The 17,621-nt window shown below is 42.1% G+C and overlaps 1 protein-coding gene across 5 annotated transcripts in view; it reads right to left on the bottom strand.

Moving 5' to 3' along the window:
- Positions 1-480: 480 nt before the first annotated feature.
- The window catches only part of fli1 (Fli-1 proto-oncogene, ETS transcription factor), a 31,169-nt gene continuing 14,028 nt past the window's right edge, over positions 481-17,621 (bottom strand). For 4 of the 5 annotated variants that reach the window (XM_083696082.1, XM_083696083.1, XM_083696084.1 and 1 more), the window contains 5 exons: positions 12,458-12,526; positions 3,866-3,925; positions 3,462-3,521; positions 3,274-3,321; positions 640-3,108 (listed from right to left, as the gene is read on the bottom strand). In XM_083696082.1, the coding sequence (XP_083552208.1) occupies positions 2,579-3,108; positions 3,274-3,321; positions 3,462-3,521; positions 3,866-3,925; positions 12,458-12,526 (767 nt within the window). In that variant the 3' untranslated portion in view covers positions 640-2,578. Of the gene's footprint in view, positions 498-639; positions 3,109-3,273; positions 3,322-3,461; positions 3,522-3,865; positions 3,926-12,457; positions 12,527-17,621 lie in introns of those variants that run through there. The other variant, XR_014554934.1, reaches the window with a different exon arrangement.

The raw sequence follows: 17,621 nt of genomic DNA, 5'->3' as shown, positions 1-17,621 counted from the left end.
GAATGCCTCTATTTAGTTGGTTTGGTGCAAAGCAACCAAAGTCTTATTTCTGTAGTGGAAAAGGTTAATGATTTGGACGATAGATACATAGATTTGCTGGGTAGTTGAAAAAAAGTGGGATGCTGAAGCAAGCCCTCTAATAATAATAATAATAATAATAATAATAATAATAATAAGAAGAAGAAGAAGAAGAAGAAGAAGAAGAAGAATAGGAAGAAGAATAGGAAGAAGAATAGTTATTTTTTTAGCACTAATTATGTGCTATGACTTTACAATTGCAGATTTACATTTTATATAAATATGAAGGTGTTCTCTTTCCTTGAGAATGTTTCCTCGACACAATAATGATTTAAAGATTAAACAATGCATTTGCTAAATAGACTAGGGTTCAAAGCAGGCAATAATGATTACATTGGACAATGTACCGTGGACATACAGAATAGTAGTTTCAGAAGTAAAAACATTTATTTTGTCAAATCTTTTCCTATACAAAAGCCCTTTTTCAAAAGGTATTACTTCATACATTGCAGGAATGACAATAATAATTCAATGGTTAATTACAAATGCATATATATATATATATATATATATATATATATATATATATATATATATATATATATATATATATATATATATATATATATATATATATATATAATATCCAAAATACATTGCATATACAAAGTAACACCTTTCATAGAATATTAATGCTTTTGAGAGGTGGAGGTAAAGGGTACACATTTTTGATTATTGCTCAATACCTTTATGCTGCACAAAACAAATCATTTAGTTCAAACTTATCAAGCAATTACAGACTTTAGAGATGCTTGCTGTGAATATTAGGGTTGTCTATGCTCTTTTAATAACATATCTGGACGATTTGAAGGCACAGACAAAATCTGCTAATTTCAGGGAATTGGTTTAATGATATTGACACATAAACTGTTGTATTTCAAAATAAAAAGCAACCGCAATTATGGCATATAGAGAATAACAGATTGTCTACAGGTGTAGGATTATTATTGAAGCAGGCATTTGTGGTTTTGGTCATTACTATAAAATATATTTTGTTCACTGCAAGGCACTGAGGACATCACAAACTGAATTTCAGAAATACAAATAAAAAATTAAAAAACATGTAAAAAGGTATTGCCCAAATGTACAGATACAAAACACTCAAAATGTTTAAAATACTACATATCAGTAATGGACTTAAAAATGTCTGCATTTTTGACCGAGGTCAACTCGTATTAATTCTCTTGTCTTTTTAATACTGTCACGTATGAAAATAACTCTGCATAATTTATACAGTAAGTTGCTTTAATGCCTAGTTGACCAATGTTTACAAAATAATAGAAAATAGGTCTGACAAACGCACAGCGTTCGTGAATCTGAGGATTTCTCTGTTTTCATCCTTTCTTACTTTACTGGTTTTGTTCTTTATATCGTAAACCATTTATTTTTTAACAAGTACTACCAATGTCTAGTTTCAGATGTTTACATACATCTCTTTAAACTGCTGACACTGAATGTATTTTAATATGGCATTGCTGTATAAATGCACATAGGCTGGTGAGGGTTGACATGACATGACATGACATGACATGACATGACATGACATGACATGACATTACTTAGTGCTATGGTAAGTCACTCCATTGTGTTGACCCTTGGTCCTGGCTGGCCTGGATAGAAGAGGGAGAGACCACTGTGAGATACCTCTACTAGAATGTCAAATTGAGTGTTCCATAGACCAGAGGGCATTCACATTAATACTGACTTGGTCCAACAAAACATCTGGGATGGGACGGCTGAAGACAAACAGCATTGCTTACAACAACAGCCAACTGATGTGTGGCCCCCTGAAAAACATACAGCGCTTCCAACTCTGGTCTTCAACTTTCCTACTTCCAGTTTGGAGGATAAGTGAATGGCATATTCCAGTTGCCAAATTTCATTCAGTGCTGAGAAGTCCTTCGCTTTGGAGCCCCTCCTCCCCACAGTTCCAGAAGACTCTCCACACACATAAAGGAATGCGGACCGACAGACTGAAAACAGATAGACATGACATAGATAGATCAGAGAACCTAGCCAGACTAGACTATGGAAGAAGGCATGAGTTTAACTGTATGGACGTAGAGTAGACTGAGACCCACTGAGTATGAGCCCATGTCTAATAAGGCACACAATGAGTATGGAGTGAGAGAGCCTCTACAGTCTCCCTATCCTATGGCTGTGCCTGTGTGGGTAACCATGTAAGGATTTCTGGGGGGCAGTCTAACTGGCCCATGGGTGCAGCTTTCAGGGGACAGAAAAGCACAAAAACTCAGACACACATACAAAACAAACAAAATATTGAAACAGCCGCTTATCCTGTAAATAAGTAGTACTCCATTTGGACCATAGCATCCAGTTTTTTTTATCCTAAGAAAAAGGAATCCTTTACTTAGCATACTTTATTTTGCCATTTAATTGCAGAATTTCAGTAGAGGAGAATCCCCCCTCTCTCTTTTAGTTGATTTGGTGCAGGTCAGCGCTGGTGGATTTGGTTTGGGGAGAGGGAGGACAGCGGGGTTTAGTAGTAACTGCCCAGGTGGGAGGGCACATGGGAGTTGGGATGGCGGGGGACGCTGGGGTTGGGGTAGATGCCCCCTGTGGGAGAACTCCAATAGGGAGTGGTGGGTCCGAAGAAGTTAGAGGAGGTGACAGGCATCGAAGGGGGGTGTGGGGACACAAAGTTGACCTTCTGCTGGTGGGCGTGGTAAGAGGGCACATAGGCTAGGTCCGAGGGGTACTTGTACATGGAAGACTCAGTGGGGTGGGGCTGCAGGGCCTGGGCGATGCCGTGGAAGTCAAACTTGTATGCGTAACGCTTGCCGTGCACCTTGGTCATTATGTTCTTGTCGTAGTAGTATCGCAGGGCGCGGCTCAGCTTGTCATAGTTCATGTTGGGCTTGCTCTTGCGCTCGCCCCAACGCCGTGCCACCTCGTCTGGATCTGTCATCTTGAATTCACCATTGGTGCCCTCCCAGGTGATGCAGCCGGCATTGGCACTGTCAGACAGGAGCTCCAGCAGGAACTGCCACAGCTGGATCTGCCCTGAACCTGAGGAGGGCAAGTAGACAAACACAGCAAATACACAGCTGATGTATCTCATGCAAACACATCAAGACTCTGAACCTTCAATAACTCCATAACAAGTCCTCCAGTGAAGACATTACATATAATGCAAGGACTACTCCCTGGGCTAACTGGTGCTCCCATTCTTACCTGGGTTGGCCAGTCGGCTGCTGGTGGGACCCAGGATCTGGTATGGATCTATGGGGAGAGCGAAAGGTGGGTAAGATTGTATGACCATTCATTACCCTGACGTTTGTGTGAGGGTTATGGCCCACTATGGTGGTCTGTGTGTGGAGTGCATGGGGGATGAAAGGAATGAGCAGTCAGAAATTCATTACCTGGCTGAGGCCTAGGCTGCTCAGTGGATTTGGACACATTCTGTGTAACTACCGGCGAGCCTGGAAAAGGAGAGGTTAGGAGGGGATAAAAGAGAGAAGAAAATCAGTCGGTCAGCCATGGATAACCACAGTACACATCTTAATGGCATGTCAGGCCCGTTCCAAAGCAAACAGGGCAAAAGCTGGTGGCTACGCTAAGTGCTTAAAGCGCCCAGTTTTCAGGGCTGACAACTGAGCTTTAAATCATTGGTGGTCTGCCTCGCGTGCTTGGGCACTCTATTGGACTCTCACAGCCATCTATGATGTAGGGAAGGGAAGAATGTTTACCAAGACTAGGAGGGCCCAATTATAAGTCTTCTTGTGATTAGGCTGAAGAAGGTCTGTGAATCAGAGGGGGTGCTCACCTTTGCCACTGTGCATGTTGTTCGACCATCCTGTCCGCCTTACAGCGTCATAAGAGGGGTCTAGGAGGGAGTGGAAAAGAGGTTTATCAATAAGGTAAACTTTAATGCATAAACTCTTTTGATTCAAGATGAGCCTTCTAATACGCATCTTATACTAAAGGTCACAATTGAAAAGACTTAGTGACTCTGCTTGAGATGTGGAGCTGTATTGGCAGTACATACTGTACTAACTCCCCACCTGCTACTCTATCTCAGGAACAGAACTTGGCTGGTGTGAGCAACAAGATTGTCATGGAAATAAGGGAAGAGAGCAGTGCCAGAGAGTGCTATAAAAAGGTTTGCCTATCTTAGTAATGCCCAATAAACTCTTTGAAGGATCTGGCCAGGGATATGTGGATTTATCTGACATGCAATGATTTCTCAAAAGTAGAGGAACTAAGATGTTTTCGATAAAATAACAGATTGCAACATACTGACTACAAATAGAGGGACAAGCACACACCCACAGATGCATAAAGACAGGCATTTTAGCACATTTCAACAAACAGCCAATACTGCAACCAGGTTGGGTAGTATTGCCCCCAGTTTGTGAAGTTCAAAACTGAATGTGGCCTGAGAAGCTGGAGTGCTACCAGTTGAAATCAATCACTCTGACATGGGCAGATAAAACAGAGGATGTATCTTTTCCCCATCAGGCCATCAAAAGCACTACTGTGCATTCCCATCTAAATTGAAGTAGATGCAATTTCACAGTCACACCGTCCTCCACAATTAGCAGGCTGCACCACATGAACAAAGTCACTGGTTAGGAGGAAATATGATCACCAGTGTAACTAGACACACATCTCACCAATGGTATCTCCTTCTTGTCTCTCATTGTGTTATCATGCCCTTACAAATGTATTGTTAAATACTGTGTGACCACTGTGGCTTTCTATAATAAAAACGGTGCTACCTATGATGTTGCTGAGATCAACATGCAGTTAAGAGGTTACAGGGGACGCTTAAAACAAGTCATCAAAGGTGACATAAATGTCTACAGCCTTTTGTTCTTATCAATCCACATACAATTATGATCATTGGTGTGTCACTCTGTGTGTGTGTGTGTGTGTGTGTGTGTGTGTGTGTGTGTGTGTGTGTGTGTGTGTGTGTGTGTGTGCGTGCGTGCGTGTGTGTGTGCCTGCGTGCGTGCCTGCGTGTGTGTGTGTGTGTGTGTACTTGCGTGCATGTGAGTGTATGTGCAAAATAACCAATACAGCCAAGGTGACAAAAATAAGACATATTTCACTGTAGTGGTGCAGACTCCCATCTTGACACAAATAACCTTTTAATACCACATAATGGGAACATTCAATGACTCATCAATGACCTCAGAATCTACAACTACCTTTTTCCAACACTGCCCCCTTCTGGAGAACATATTGGTTGTTTTTCTTTTTCAAAAGAATGAATGTAGCTTCCTCTGTTTAAATCATCATAATATGAACTTCAATCACTTTTACAGGATGTTTTTTCCTTTACACTTTATAAAAATGTCCTCCAGCAGAAACATTTGCCTACATTAAAGGGTTCTCTTGATCCTTTCACTAATTTCTAACTTTCAACTTTTAACCCCTGAGTTGCCTTGATATATCTGAACCTGGATGGGCTAAACAAAGAGAGGGACTCTCTTTTCTCTCCTCCGGGCCGGGGCTAGATGGAGGGAGCAGAGGGGAGGGGAAACAGGGAGGAGGAGAAAGAGAGAAAGAGAGAGAGAGAGAGAGAAGGAGGAATAACAAGCGAGCCGCCGGGGCTCAGTAGAGCCTGTCAGGTCCAATCTGGAGCAGGCCGGCGGGATAGCCAAGGAGCAGCGACTGGGAGAAAATCCTGGGAGAGTTGCGTTTCCTGCCTGCCTCGCCTGCAGACAACCTCTCTTTGTTTCACTGCCCCCCCCCCCCCCCCCCCCCCCCCCAACCCCTACCTCCTTCCAAGAGAAGGGAAGGGAAGGGTCACAAACAGAAGGGGATCAGGAGAGAGAGAGAGAGAGAGAGAGAGAGAGAGAGAGAGAGAGAGAGAGAGAGAGGGAGGGATAAGGGAGATGTTGAGACAGGAAAAACAAGAGAGGCAGACGAAACACAATGTTGGAATTTGAAAAGAAAACAATGGCGGCGGATCACTTCTGTCTGGTATAAAGAAAGGAGGTAGACATGTGTGACTCCTCTACATTGCTATTTGACACGATGAGAGAAGGTCACATACAGTAGCTAGTAGCTTTCACTACTATGGACAATATGGAAGTTATTATTTCTGATTCTATAAAGTTCAATAGACCCAGAGTCAGGGGTGGAAAGAAAGCGGGGCATTAGGATTGTGGCACCAGCCATGTGAGCGGCAGGCAGACTGGGAACGAGGACAGTCCAGATGAGCACACCAGGTCAGGAGCACAGTGCAGAAAAGCAAACCTAACACAGGCACAGCAGACCCAAAAGCACTGAGCCCCTCGACCCTTTTTTTCCCAGGCCTACTCTAAGTTGAGCCAGTTTCCACTCTGGGCTGGGCTGTGGTGCACACACCAGCCTCCTGGGAGACTTGACTGCAGACCAACTAGTCAAAACAAGGGCTGAGCACCAGTGAGTTAAGTCATGGATCGCTTTTAACCCATAATCTCAGTCAAAGAGAGAGACAGTGCAACACATTTTTATACTGTATGCAGGTGCTTCATAGGCCATTTGTATAAGAAAAGAGCCAAAGAGGAAGAGGCACTGACAAAGCTGCCAAGTTTAACTTGATCCGGTGCACAATCATACAGTACTGTACATATGTCTGGATATACAGCCAGTGTAAATCAGCAGCTATCCAGTTGTGAGGTCATGGAGGGAAAGATAAAATATTGTGCTGTGGACAAAAGAATGGCCCATCAATTTCCAAACCTTCCCTCTCTGTGACCACTGAGAACCCATGTGGTAAATCACTGAATCGGTTAAAGTACTGTATATCCCAGTTCCCTTTAGCTCAGCACGCACATACACATGCTTGCAAAGACACTGCCTTTCATAGCTTCTGCATACAGTGTTTTATATGCTCACTTGTATTCATAACATTGCATTTTACATCAGAGAGTCTGGAAAATATTTTGAGGTATCCTGCTGAATATTGGTGCTTACAATACCCTAAGAGATCCTATGGTATTTAATCGTTTTCTAAATGCAATATGACCTTGAACATCTGGCAAGAAAAGATGATACAAGTACAATCCTGGCATTTCTTAAAGCAGAGGCTTTTATGGAGTTGGGCTATAGTTGATTTTGTGTTTTGAGATGTAACGAAAGACACTCCGGGTCCCACTTTGCTTCCGCTAAAGAGCACTGCGCAATACTGAGACTGGAAAATAATATAAACTAGCATACAATAGGCCTATGTAAGTCCATCACACTGCATGATCTCCCACATTGATCATTGGAACCATGCACATCGCTGTCTTAGCAGGTTCAAACAATGCACTACACAATGATCCCCTGATGCATTTCTTTTTACGTTGAATATTATCCACTATTGCCAGCAACCGTAAGTAGGCCTACAATAGGCTACTGTAATAATAACCATACATTCCTGGCAGCGTTTACAGAGAGGAAACAAAAAGGTATGAAATTATATAAATAAATGCATGTATGCAACGGTAAGACTAAAGAGGCAGATCATTATGGTTATGACTGGGGTGTTTGCGAGAGATAAATCAGAATTGCCTATTTATTTAGCTAATTCAAATGATAAAAAACATTTAAAAATTCATTAAACCGTTACAGCATTTGGATTGAATTTGGCGCATCATGGGAGGCTTGTTGAGTGCTTCAATTATGATATCATAGACACTTCAGCTTGTAGTTACATGTGTTGCTTACAGCTGATAGTATGGACATTTTATTTGTCAAAAATAATTATTCATTCCAACATTTGCAGCGAAATCCTAATTGGAGAGAACAATGGGCATCTTCATATCATGTTAAATTATTCCCACTCACTCATTGCCGGAGACCTGCCGTCCACCTCTAGGCTAACAAAACTTATTTGAACATAATTACCAATTTAGCAGCCAAGCACACTAGAACTTACGATTGCGCAGTGCTCTTAAGTGAAAGCAAATTGGGGCCTCCGTATTATGGTAGCGCATAAGGGAGGAAAAGGGTGATGAGTAACATGCTGTTTCTCCCTGTCTGAATACCTGGCACTGGGAACCAAGAAGAGAAGGGTCGAAGGTGAGACAACAGAATACTATTGAGTATGCCCATTGTCATGATCGTATTAACGAAGGCAAGAACAACGTAGCTTGTGAAAGCTCAGCAATGGGACTATAGGAGGGTAGTCTTGGACCATTATCAGCATTGTATTTCCGCCCTTCCCGCCTAGATAGGCCCATGTCCAAGAACAAGGCAATCACTGTTATTACAGCCTCTAGGCTATGTGGTGGTGACATCACATTCCACATGTACGGGATATACACCTTGTCTTGGGTCTGACAAATGTCAGTGTAAATTTTGGCTATCCAAGGTTTTTCTTTAGAAGCCCCTAAAGACAGAGATATGTGTATATAAGGAAACATGAGAAATGACTCTAGCTCATACACGTTCAATGAACCAATTGTTTGGTATTATATCATATATTTACTATAGGCATTCATGCCACGATGTAATGCTGTCTCCATTGTCAACTTAAAAGGGTGTGCAAAAAATACTGAGGAGCTTACATGTGCTTAGTTTGTGTTTTCAATATTAAAGTCATTCATTTGTAACTTAGGTGTGTGTTTACAATATTCAAGTAGGTAATCTTTTATAGATGTGTTGTTTCAAGATTCAACTTGGTCATTTGTTATTAGATGTATGGTGATTTTAACATTCAAGATGCGTTGTAGTTGTTCTATATGTTGATATGACCATTTGTTATTATATGGGTTCAACATTCAAGAATCGTTGTGGTCGTTTTATATATGATTGTTGTGCTGAAATTATATACAAATTGTAGGGATTTTCAGTGAGAGACACAAACACTTCTGTATGGATTCCACAGGTGTTACCCCTTTATCACCAACGGGCTGCCTCGGCCAGGTTTTCCAGGTTGGTGAAATGTGGCTGGCTCAGCTAGGGTCCAGCCAGGTTTGGACAGGTTTAGTTAACAATGGAGACACTCTCTGTTAACCAACCTGGCCACAGCTGAAACATCAGCACATGAACACTAGTGGAGCATTTGTATGTAACAGTAGAATCATCTGTGTCTTCAGGATTGACTGAGTAGTAGTAGTTGTATTTGAATTAAGTGTGATTGATTAGTTACTTTGTCAGTTTCTAGTTGATTAAGTGGGATTGGTTGGTCTAATCAGTTTCTGGTTAGTATCTGGGTAGTTTTTGTTGAATACTGTAGCTATGATTGGCCATCTGGCTGTGATTGGCCATCTGGCTGTGTCAGGGCCTAAAAAGACAAGGGAGTCTATCTTTGGGTGTCCATTGAGGAAGGACAGAGAAGGGCCACACGGCTCTATTATTTGCTTTCGGTATTATTGTCATCATGGCAAGCTGTATTTTAGTTTGCTTTAGAATCTTTCGATCTAACCTCCGCCACTGTAATGTGTCTTCGCCCATCCTTGTTATTTCATCTTTCTGTAGGGCGTGGAGATGAGGTACTCTACCTCACCGCAGCAACCAATCTAATCTGGTGTATCCTACGCACTCAAGCTGTCTTTTATTTATTTATTTTATTTATCCTTTATTTATTCAGGGAAGTCCCTTTGAGACCAAGGTCTCTTTTTCAAGGGTGCCCTTATTATAAAATATGTACACATCACTATTATTTACATCAACATTTTAAAAGGACACAATTTACACAGGCAATACCATATAAAAACAACACTTCTCCACTGAGGAATCCTTAATCAGGTTCCCAAAATGGCCCAATGATACCTCCATAAAATGGCCCAATGATGCAAGTTTTAGAGTATCCTGCAGGTCATTCCATGCCCGAGGAGGTAAAGGCAGTTTTACCCACCTCAGAGGAGATATGTGGACTAACCAATCTTGAGATCATGTCTGATAAGTGCTAGGTCTCCAGGTGATAAGGGATGTAAGTATTATGGGAGTTTAACCCCCCAACTTCCATGTAGTATGGGAGTTTATGGAGAATTCCTTTATATACACTTCAAGAGCTAGAGAGTGTTGGGTCCTTCTAGTGGTTAGGGATGGCCACTCCACTGCCTGATATAAAAGACAGTGATGAGTATGAAACTTATCACCTGTAATAAAATGTGCTGAATGATAGACTGAATCTAATTGTTTCAAATGTGAAACAATTTGAGAACAGTTGGCAACGGTAAGCTATTTGTAATAAGGGGCAATGGGGAAACTTGACTTCCGTCAAGTAGAGGGGCATGGCTTCAGATTTCCATGATTTGAATGCTTCCGGTGTAGGTACCTATCAGATACAGCTACTCTAGCAGTCCTCTCCACTGCCTATTTCTTTTCTCACACCCCTGATCGATGGGGTAGCATAGGGCTCCTAATCTCACCAAAGTGCAATCACTCTGGTACGGTACATAATACTATTTGTCTTATATGTCCACAATACCTTTTTCGAGACCTCTGTAGGCTTTTTAAGGTGCTTTTTAGCAAACTGTAACTTGACCATTCTTTTTGAGGATTACTAGTGGTTTGCACCTTGCAGTGAAGCCTCTGTAGTTTGGCTGGTGACATATTCTGTGGATGGTAGTCTCTGACACATTCACACCTACCTCCTGGAGAGTGTTACTGATTTGTGGGACAGTTGTTTTGGGGATTGTCTTAATTATGATTAGCATTCTTCAGTCATCCACTGTAGAAGCCTTCCTTGGCCTAGGGTTGGCCTTTTTTATGTGTACGGTTTTACCTATGTTTCTGATTGATGTTTTCTGATATTTTGGCCTCACAATGGCTTCCTTGACTTTCATTGATGTCTCTTTGGTGATAGACACCAATAGCAGACTCCAAAGGCAAATGCAAAGCCCAGAATCAATACTAGACATTGACAGCTCTCTTATGCCTGCACAAATGATGTGACGAAAAACACTTGACTTACCAGTAACACCTGTCAAGCGAATTGTCTCAATACTTTTGGTGTCCTGAAATAGGGGTACTGCGTATAAAAAGTGTTGTCATTTCTAAATGTTGAAACCATGTACAAAAATGCCATTAAATAAAAGCTGAGAATCTATACTTTAACCTTATAGTAATTGTTTGATTTCAAATCCAAAGTAGTAATAGAGCCAAAAGAAGAAGAAATGCTAGAGAAATATTTTAGAATTATTACATTTTGACAATTGTCATAACACATTATTGTTGTTGTTAATTAATCCATTTTGAAAATGTTTTAAATTATTATACAAGAGAGGCTTGGGCAACCTTTGCGGTACTCCTACAGAAAAGCAATGAGGAGAAAACTGATCTGCTATCAGGAATTTATCAATAAGTGGAGGGTCTCAGTTTCAATCATATCTGATGATGGTAGTCATGGTGGTAATTGTAGGACAGAGGCATAGATAGATAGAGTACATTAATTAAGAGTAATTACACCCATAATTAGACAAATCCTGTGTAAAAACTAGCAAATACAATTTCCCAACTGTGTAACCACTGTGCAACCATTTCAAATAATGATTTCACATCAGGGTTAGGTTTTGAAGCATTTGTAAATTAATTATAAAGCATTAATAACTGGCTCCTGATTGCAAGCTCCCTATTTGGTAAGCACCAAGTGAACATCAAACAATCCACACTAATGAGTTACAAATTTTTTTTTACAAATGTATATACCCTTTACAAAGGGGACCTTAATGTAAAGTGTTACCATCATGGCTATTGAAAGGAGCCATGAGCAGTAATAGTTGCATATCGCAGGGTTATAATGCATTATGGGGTGAAAATAGGCAATCAAATTACATTCATGATGCATTATAAACAGCTGCATCATAGAAAATGAAGGCAAAAATGTATCTTATAGTCATTTCAGATGTTCTCTCTCTTTCTCTGTTCGCATTGTGTGTGTACCACCTGTCTCTTGAGCACATCCCTTCACAAACTACCTAATTTAGACCCCCGCCCCCCCCCGCCCCTCCCCGTCACTACCCCATCCTCCTTTATCTCCTCTGAGGTTTGCTGCCGTGTGCCATTTGTATTTGCCATTAGGATTTTGTGCTTATTGACATTGCAACCAGAGCATGCCGCTCCATTGTTTTGGCTAAATTATCATGCTAAATTAAAATGCTCTGTTTCTTGTCCTCTTTCTTTCTTTCTTTCTTTCTTTCTTTCTTTCTTTCTCTCTCTCTCTCTCTCTCTCTCTCTCTCTCTCTCTCTCTCTCTCCATCCCATCCAGCATGGTTACTTGGCTCTCTTCATTATGACCACCTTACATCAGCCATGTGAAGAGACCATGCAGCAATTAAGCCTACAATTATACCCTCAGGTGATTCACTGTATAACAATGTTAAGTCAAACAAGACTTTCAAACTAAATAAGGTCTTTTTAATGGCCCTTCTAAAATACCAAAATTCTGAGCAGTTTCACAGATCTAGTGTAAGGAAGACTGTGGTGCTCCTACCTTCTTTGGCAGCCAGGCGTGGAGATTGGTCCGTGTGAGATGGGGTGTTGTAGGATAATGATGAGCTACCTGCAACATGCCAGACAGATAGAATGTCAGAGATGTAGGATCTGGAACTTACATGTGTTGAGGGCATTACGCACACAACATACTATTGACAAAACCCATATAGAATCAATTCTGTGCTTTATTCTTATTCACCAACCACCAGTGTGTGAATATTATAATAACATATATCATGATAGTTTATAGTAAAGTCATATATATTCAGTTTTGTATTTTTCACAGGTCATTGTTTGCTAGTATGATGTTTGGGGCTTTTAAGTGTTTCACAGGGAAGTAACAGTGACCAATATCCAGCAGGTGGCAGTAACAAGACAAGCAAACTCCTAAATTTGAGATGCTTCTAAGGTTTATGTCTTAAAGTCATAATTTTATGTTTGTCCAATATAGAATAAAATAAGTATTGGATACATAATCATCTATAGTTAGACTGCTGTAGTCAACAATTAAAAAATGTACTTCAGAATAATAAATAAAATAAAGTCAAAGAAGCACGCCTTTGCACATGGTTGGCTATTCATTTTACCTTATGGAGCATAACTATTCACTGCATTCCTGTGCTTACACAGGCACCCTGGGCAGCACCAAAACGCTCTCTTAATTTTAGCTGCCCCAAGGCATAAATCAGTTGGTGGAAAAACAGACCCAAAAATGCACTGAGAAAACACAATTGCTACTACTACGTGGAGAGTGTAAGATTTAACACACGGACTACTAGGGGGAGTTGCTGGTGGGAAGAAACTTGCTTTTCTGAATGGAGAAAAGACAAATAACAGTTTATGGCAGCTTTTCTTGGGAATGCTGGATGCCTTTTTTCTTATTTTGGTGCCCATGGCAGACTTGGGGTCTGTTTTTTTTGGGGTATGGGGGAGGTGGGGCGCTCTACATACATATTGTAACCCCCACCCCACCCCAGCCCTAGCCACCCCCAAACCTCTGGCCCTGGTTTGGACCTAGGGGCCGCTGAACAGGGGAGGTATTGTGTGAGGCAGGGTCCCTGCATAGCAATCAAACGCAGCTCCCCAAACAAAAATAATCCCACATGCAGAGTGTAAGTGCACGGGGCAGGCGTGGCACCGACCCATCCTCAGAGGGGGTGGAGAGAAAGAGAGAGAGAGAGAGGGAGGGGGTGGGTGGTTGGATGGGGGTTGTAGAAGAACAGGGGTGGGGGGTTAACCCTTCCCCTACTGTGTTCCACATGTGGGTTGCCCCAGACAGGCAAAGAGGCAGGGTTGCTGGGAAAACCGCAAGCCAATACCACAGAGAAAAGCAGACCTATAACTAGAAAAAGAGCGAGAGAGAGAGAGAGAGAGAGAGAGAGAGAGAGAGAGAGAGAGAGAGAGAGAGAGAGAGAGAGAGAGAGAGAGAGAGAGAGAGAAATACAGGGAGAGGGAATGAGAAATGGCACCACTCACACTTTGGGTGAGGGTGGCTTGGCCACATCGCCTATTTATTTGGACGCGCTTTTCCCCCTTCAAAAACAAACACATCCCAGTAATTTGACTGCACAGTGGGAAGACTGGGTAATGTTCAGCCTCCTCAAGCCACATCTGCTCAGAGGCTGTTATATTACATAATATCTCAAATAGCAGTTTTATTTTCTTCCTGTTCTATGAACAGTGGCGGACTTGGCTATGTTTCATCTGTTTCAAATGAAATGGGCCCCGCAGCCACCAGAGGCCCGTTTTGGGCTACTGTTTTACCTGGGGTTTGCAATGTGCATTTGATTGACAGATTAACATTTTTAAAAACTAGCCACATTGATGATATTTAACTAATGTCTTTCAAATAGCAAAGGCCTTTTGTATCGACTAGGAATATCAATAGACTACACTGTTCACCTGTGTTTGAAATGTTATGTTCTTTAAATGAAAGAGTTTTGCAAAGAGCAAAATGCAGTTACAGAGTTACATTGTTGCCTATCCTATAGGCCTAATTGTGAAACTTTTCATTTTTAGCACCTTTTACTGTACGTGGATAGCAGCTCTAAAATCCACTATTTGAAATAGAAATAGCAAAATAGGGGCCCAAAAATGCCAATTCTCAAATCCGCCCCTGTCTATAAATTATGGATCTTTAAAAAGTCCTCCATTCTCCATCCACGTAAAACCATAATATTGACAGGAATCCTTCAGATTGTTAGACGTCATAGATCTCTGTAAAGTTGTGTTTTTGATCTTAATAATCCTTTAATCATGTATGTACCCTTCTCTTAATCAAAAACCCTGTCACTTGGTGACACAATTGCCCTCTACAAGAGGCTTTTACCAGACAGCCCCCAGTCCTCTGAACAGAGCCAGAATGCTGTGTAATGGTAAAGCTATAGCAGAGGCAGACAGCCAGGCCGCTGAGCCCCTCTGCTGAGCTCCTCTCTCCAGTGCTAATCTGCCAATAGAAAGAACTAATGCAGGGGGAGCTCCATAACAAACTTAGCCAGTGAGAGAGTGACTGCAAGAGAGAGAATTCCAAACCTCCTTTTCCTCCACAGCCCTCAAGTCCAGATGTTTATGGTCTGCATAAACTATTGAGGGCTAGAGAATGTCCCCCACTCTGGAGCAGGCAGCAGCAGCAGCAGCAACAGTGCGGGAGCCCAGACTTATCACTCTCCTCCCCACTCCCTCCCTGTAAATCCATCCAGCCACAAAGAGCAAGGACAGCTGGGATACAAAACTATTGCTATTCTCCTATAGCACTCAATCATAGCCACTTCGGGCCATTTCCACGCACTTCAATAAAATACTCCCCCTTCTCTTCTCCTCTCTTTCTCTGCCTCCCTTCTAGTCAGTGGATACGGTCTCTCCTCGTCTGAGATTTGTCAATGCTCTGTTGGAGCACATGTGGTATCAAACCGACCTACATGGGTGCGATAAAGCAAACAGTCCACAGTCCCTCCCTGAAAGACTAATTTGAACAAATTCTCAAATTGCACCCCAAATTGAAAGCACATTGGAGTGCGGGCGGCCATCGCTTTTATAAATCGGAATAAGTGACCTACAATGAGGCCAAAATAATGCACTGGCAACCACCCTTACTACTATTTGCAGCTGGAGACAAAGATTCAGATATGCACAGAATGCTTGGCGTGTGTATTTATTAGACATGATATTACTAGACATGAGTATGAGGACAAAGGCGTGTGCTGTTACGGTAGGGAGGGGAAGCCTCCTTGCCATGCTCCGGCCTACTCTGAAGAGACTTAATGGCAGTGAAGAATGTTAATCAGAGTTTCAATAAATAGACCCAAACACACATGATGTACACAGATGTGTATGATATGATTGCAACTTGCAATGTTGGGGGGAGGAGGGGGAGTTGGTGGGAGACATCACACGGCCTGTAATCACTAAATACTTCCAGGGCCTGCCTCTCTCTGTGTCTGGGGCTTAGCTGTATGCTCGGCCCTGCTCCAGCTCATGTGAGTGAAGCCAGAGGTCTCCATTCTGGACGGGGTTGCTGCTTGTCTGTGATTGTGTTTGTTTGTGCTGCAGAGGGAAGAGATCAGTTTCAGTTTCAAATCTGCAGCCCCCAGGGTCGGTATAAACCATCAAACCTCCCCTCCCCTTTCCAACATGCCTTTACGAACACAGTTCTTCCCACCTCCGGGCACCCTGCGTCAATATACTCTGCTCATATCTCAAAAGGCCGGCTGCAACTGGTCAGTTGAGGCACGGTACGAGAGCATTTGTCTCTTTGGCTTGGGAAAGAGTCCAAAGCAATTTCAATTGCTGAACGGAGGATTCTGAAACATCTCTTCTGTTTCCAAAATACACAACATCTAAATCAAAAAGAAGAAGGGAGAGAGCCATGGTCCAACGTGCTTAAGCCAGAGCTAAGTCCTGCGGCAACCGTCCCAAATGAAAACTGTGCTGTGGAGAGGGCCCGGCGGCAGTCGGATGCACAGAGCCTCCCGTTGCCTAACACAATGGGGCCGTTATACTCACGACAGCCATCCACAGGCCCAGACGCAACACACAGAAAAAACTGTTGACACCCACGGAATAAAGTTCCCATTACATCACAGCGAGGCCCATCACAATTTTTTAAGAGTACTGTTAAAATGAGTCAACCCATCAGGGACTCCACCCTGCTCCATGTCATGACATTTGCAGTAGCAGTTGCTATTCTGAAGAGCAGTACATCAAATCAGAAGCTAACAGTCAGACTGGATTGTGGAATATCCAGAGGAATATTTACTGGTTGACTTCAAGAGTAAGGTAACTGATTGGTGGACGGCCTCTAACATTATGCCTTCAAATGTTTCATGATGGCCATCCACCAATACCCTGAAATACAGGGGATATCCATAAAACCTGAATTATAAACCACTGCAGAGAACTGCACAAAGTTCAAATAATCAACCATGCCAGATGCTGTCTGTCTTCTTGACATCTTGCTTATAGATGACATTTGAATATCGGTGTAGATAATCCTTGTTTCTTTACAGCCGTGTCCTCTGCCAAAGCATGTGAGGCCATAATGTACAGAAAGCCCTTGGAAAGAATCAGCCAAGTTGCCTCCATTATAAATTACTGATAAACTTCCCATGCTGTGCTGAACACATAGGCCTTGCTTGCTTCCTGAGGCAATGCACCTGGGCTTCAGCTGACTGTGGCCTTATGTGGACTAAGGCACTGTTAAGTGGAGAGGGGGAGTTGGAGTAGATGGTTATCTAAGAAAAAGAAAAAAACTCCTTATGGTTGCAATGGCTGTGCCAATGACTGCACACACATGCTTGGGCCTTTTGGAGAAACTGGGTCCAGGTTTACAGTAAGGCTAGCTGTAGCATTGTTTGGCAACTGTAATATGATGACTATGGTGACAAAACACAGTGAGTCATGTTATTCCCCATGTTATTGGCATTTTCAACCTTACTCCTCATTCAAAAACAGAAGAGACACACTGAGAAAGAGAGGGTGAAATCTGTTTCATTTATATACCTCCTCTGCACTGTATAAAAGACCCAGACAGCCATGGTGAAATAGCATGTTACAGACAATTGACAGGGAAAGGTAGGGAGAATTTCCAATTTCGGCAACTTGAAGGTAAAAAAACCTGCTTATATTTCCAAAATATATTACCTCTATGTGCTGGATTAGTTCAT

This window comes from Argentina silus (assembly GCF_951799395.1).
Source record: "Argentina silus genome assembly, chromosome: X".
In the NCBI taxonomy this organism is placed as follows: domain Eukaryota; kingdom Metazoa; phylum Chordata; class Actinopteri; order Argentiniformes; family Argentinidae; genus Argentina; species Argentina silus.
The sequence above is the reverse complement of the archived record's forward strand: the minus strand, read 5'-3'. Positions and strand labels throughout refer to the sequence as shown.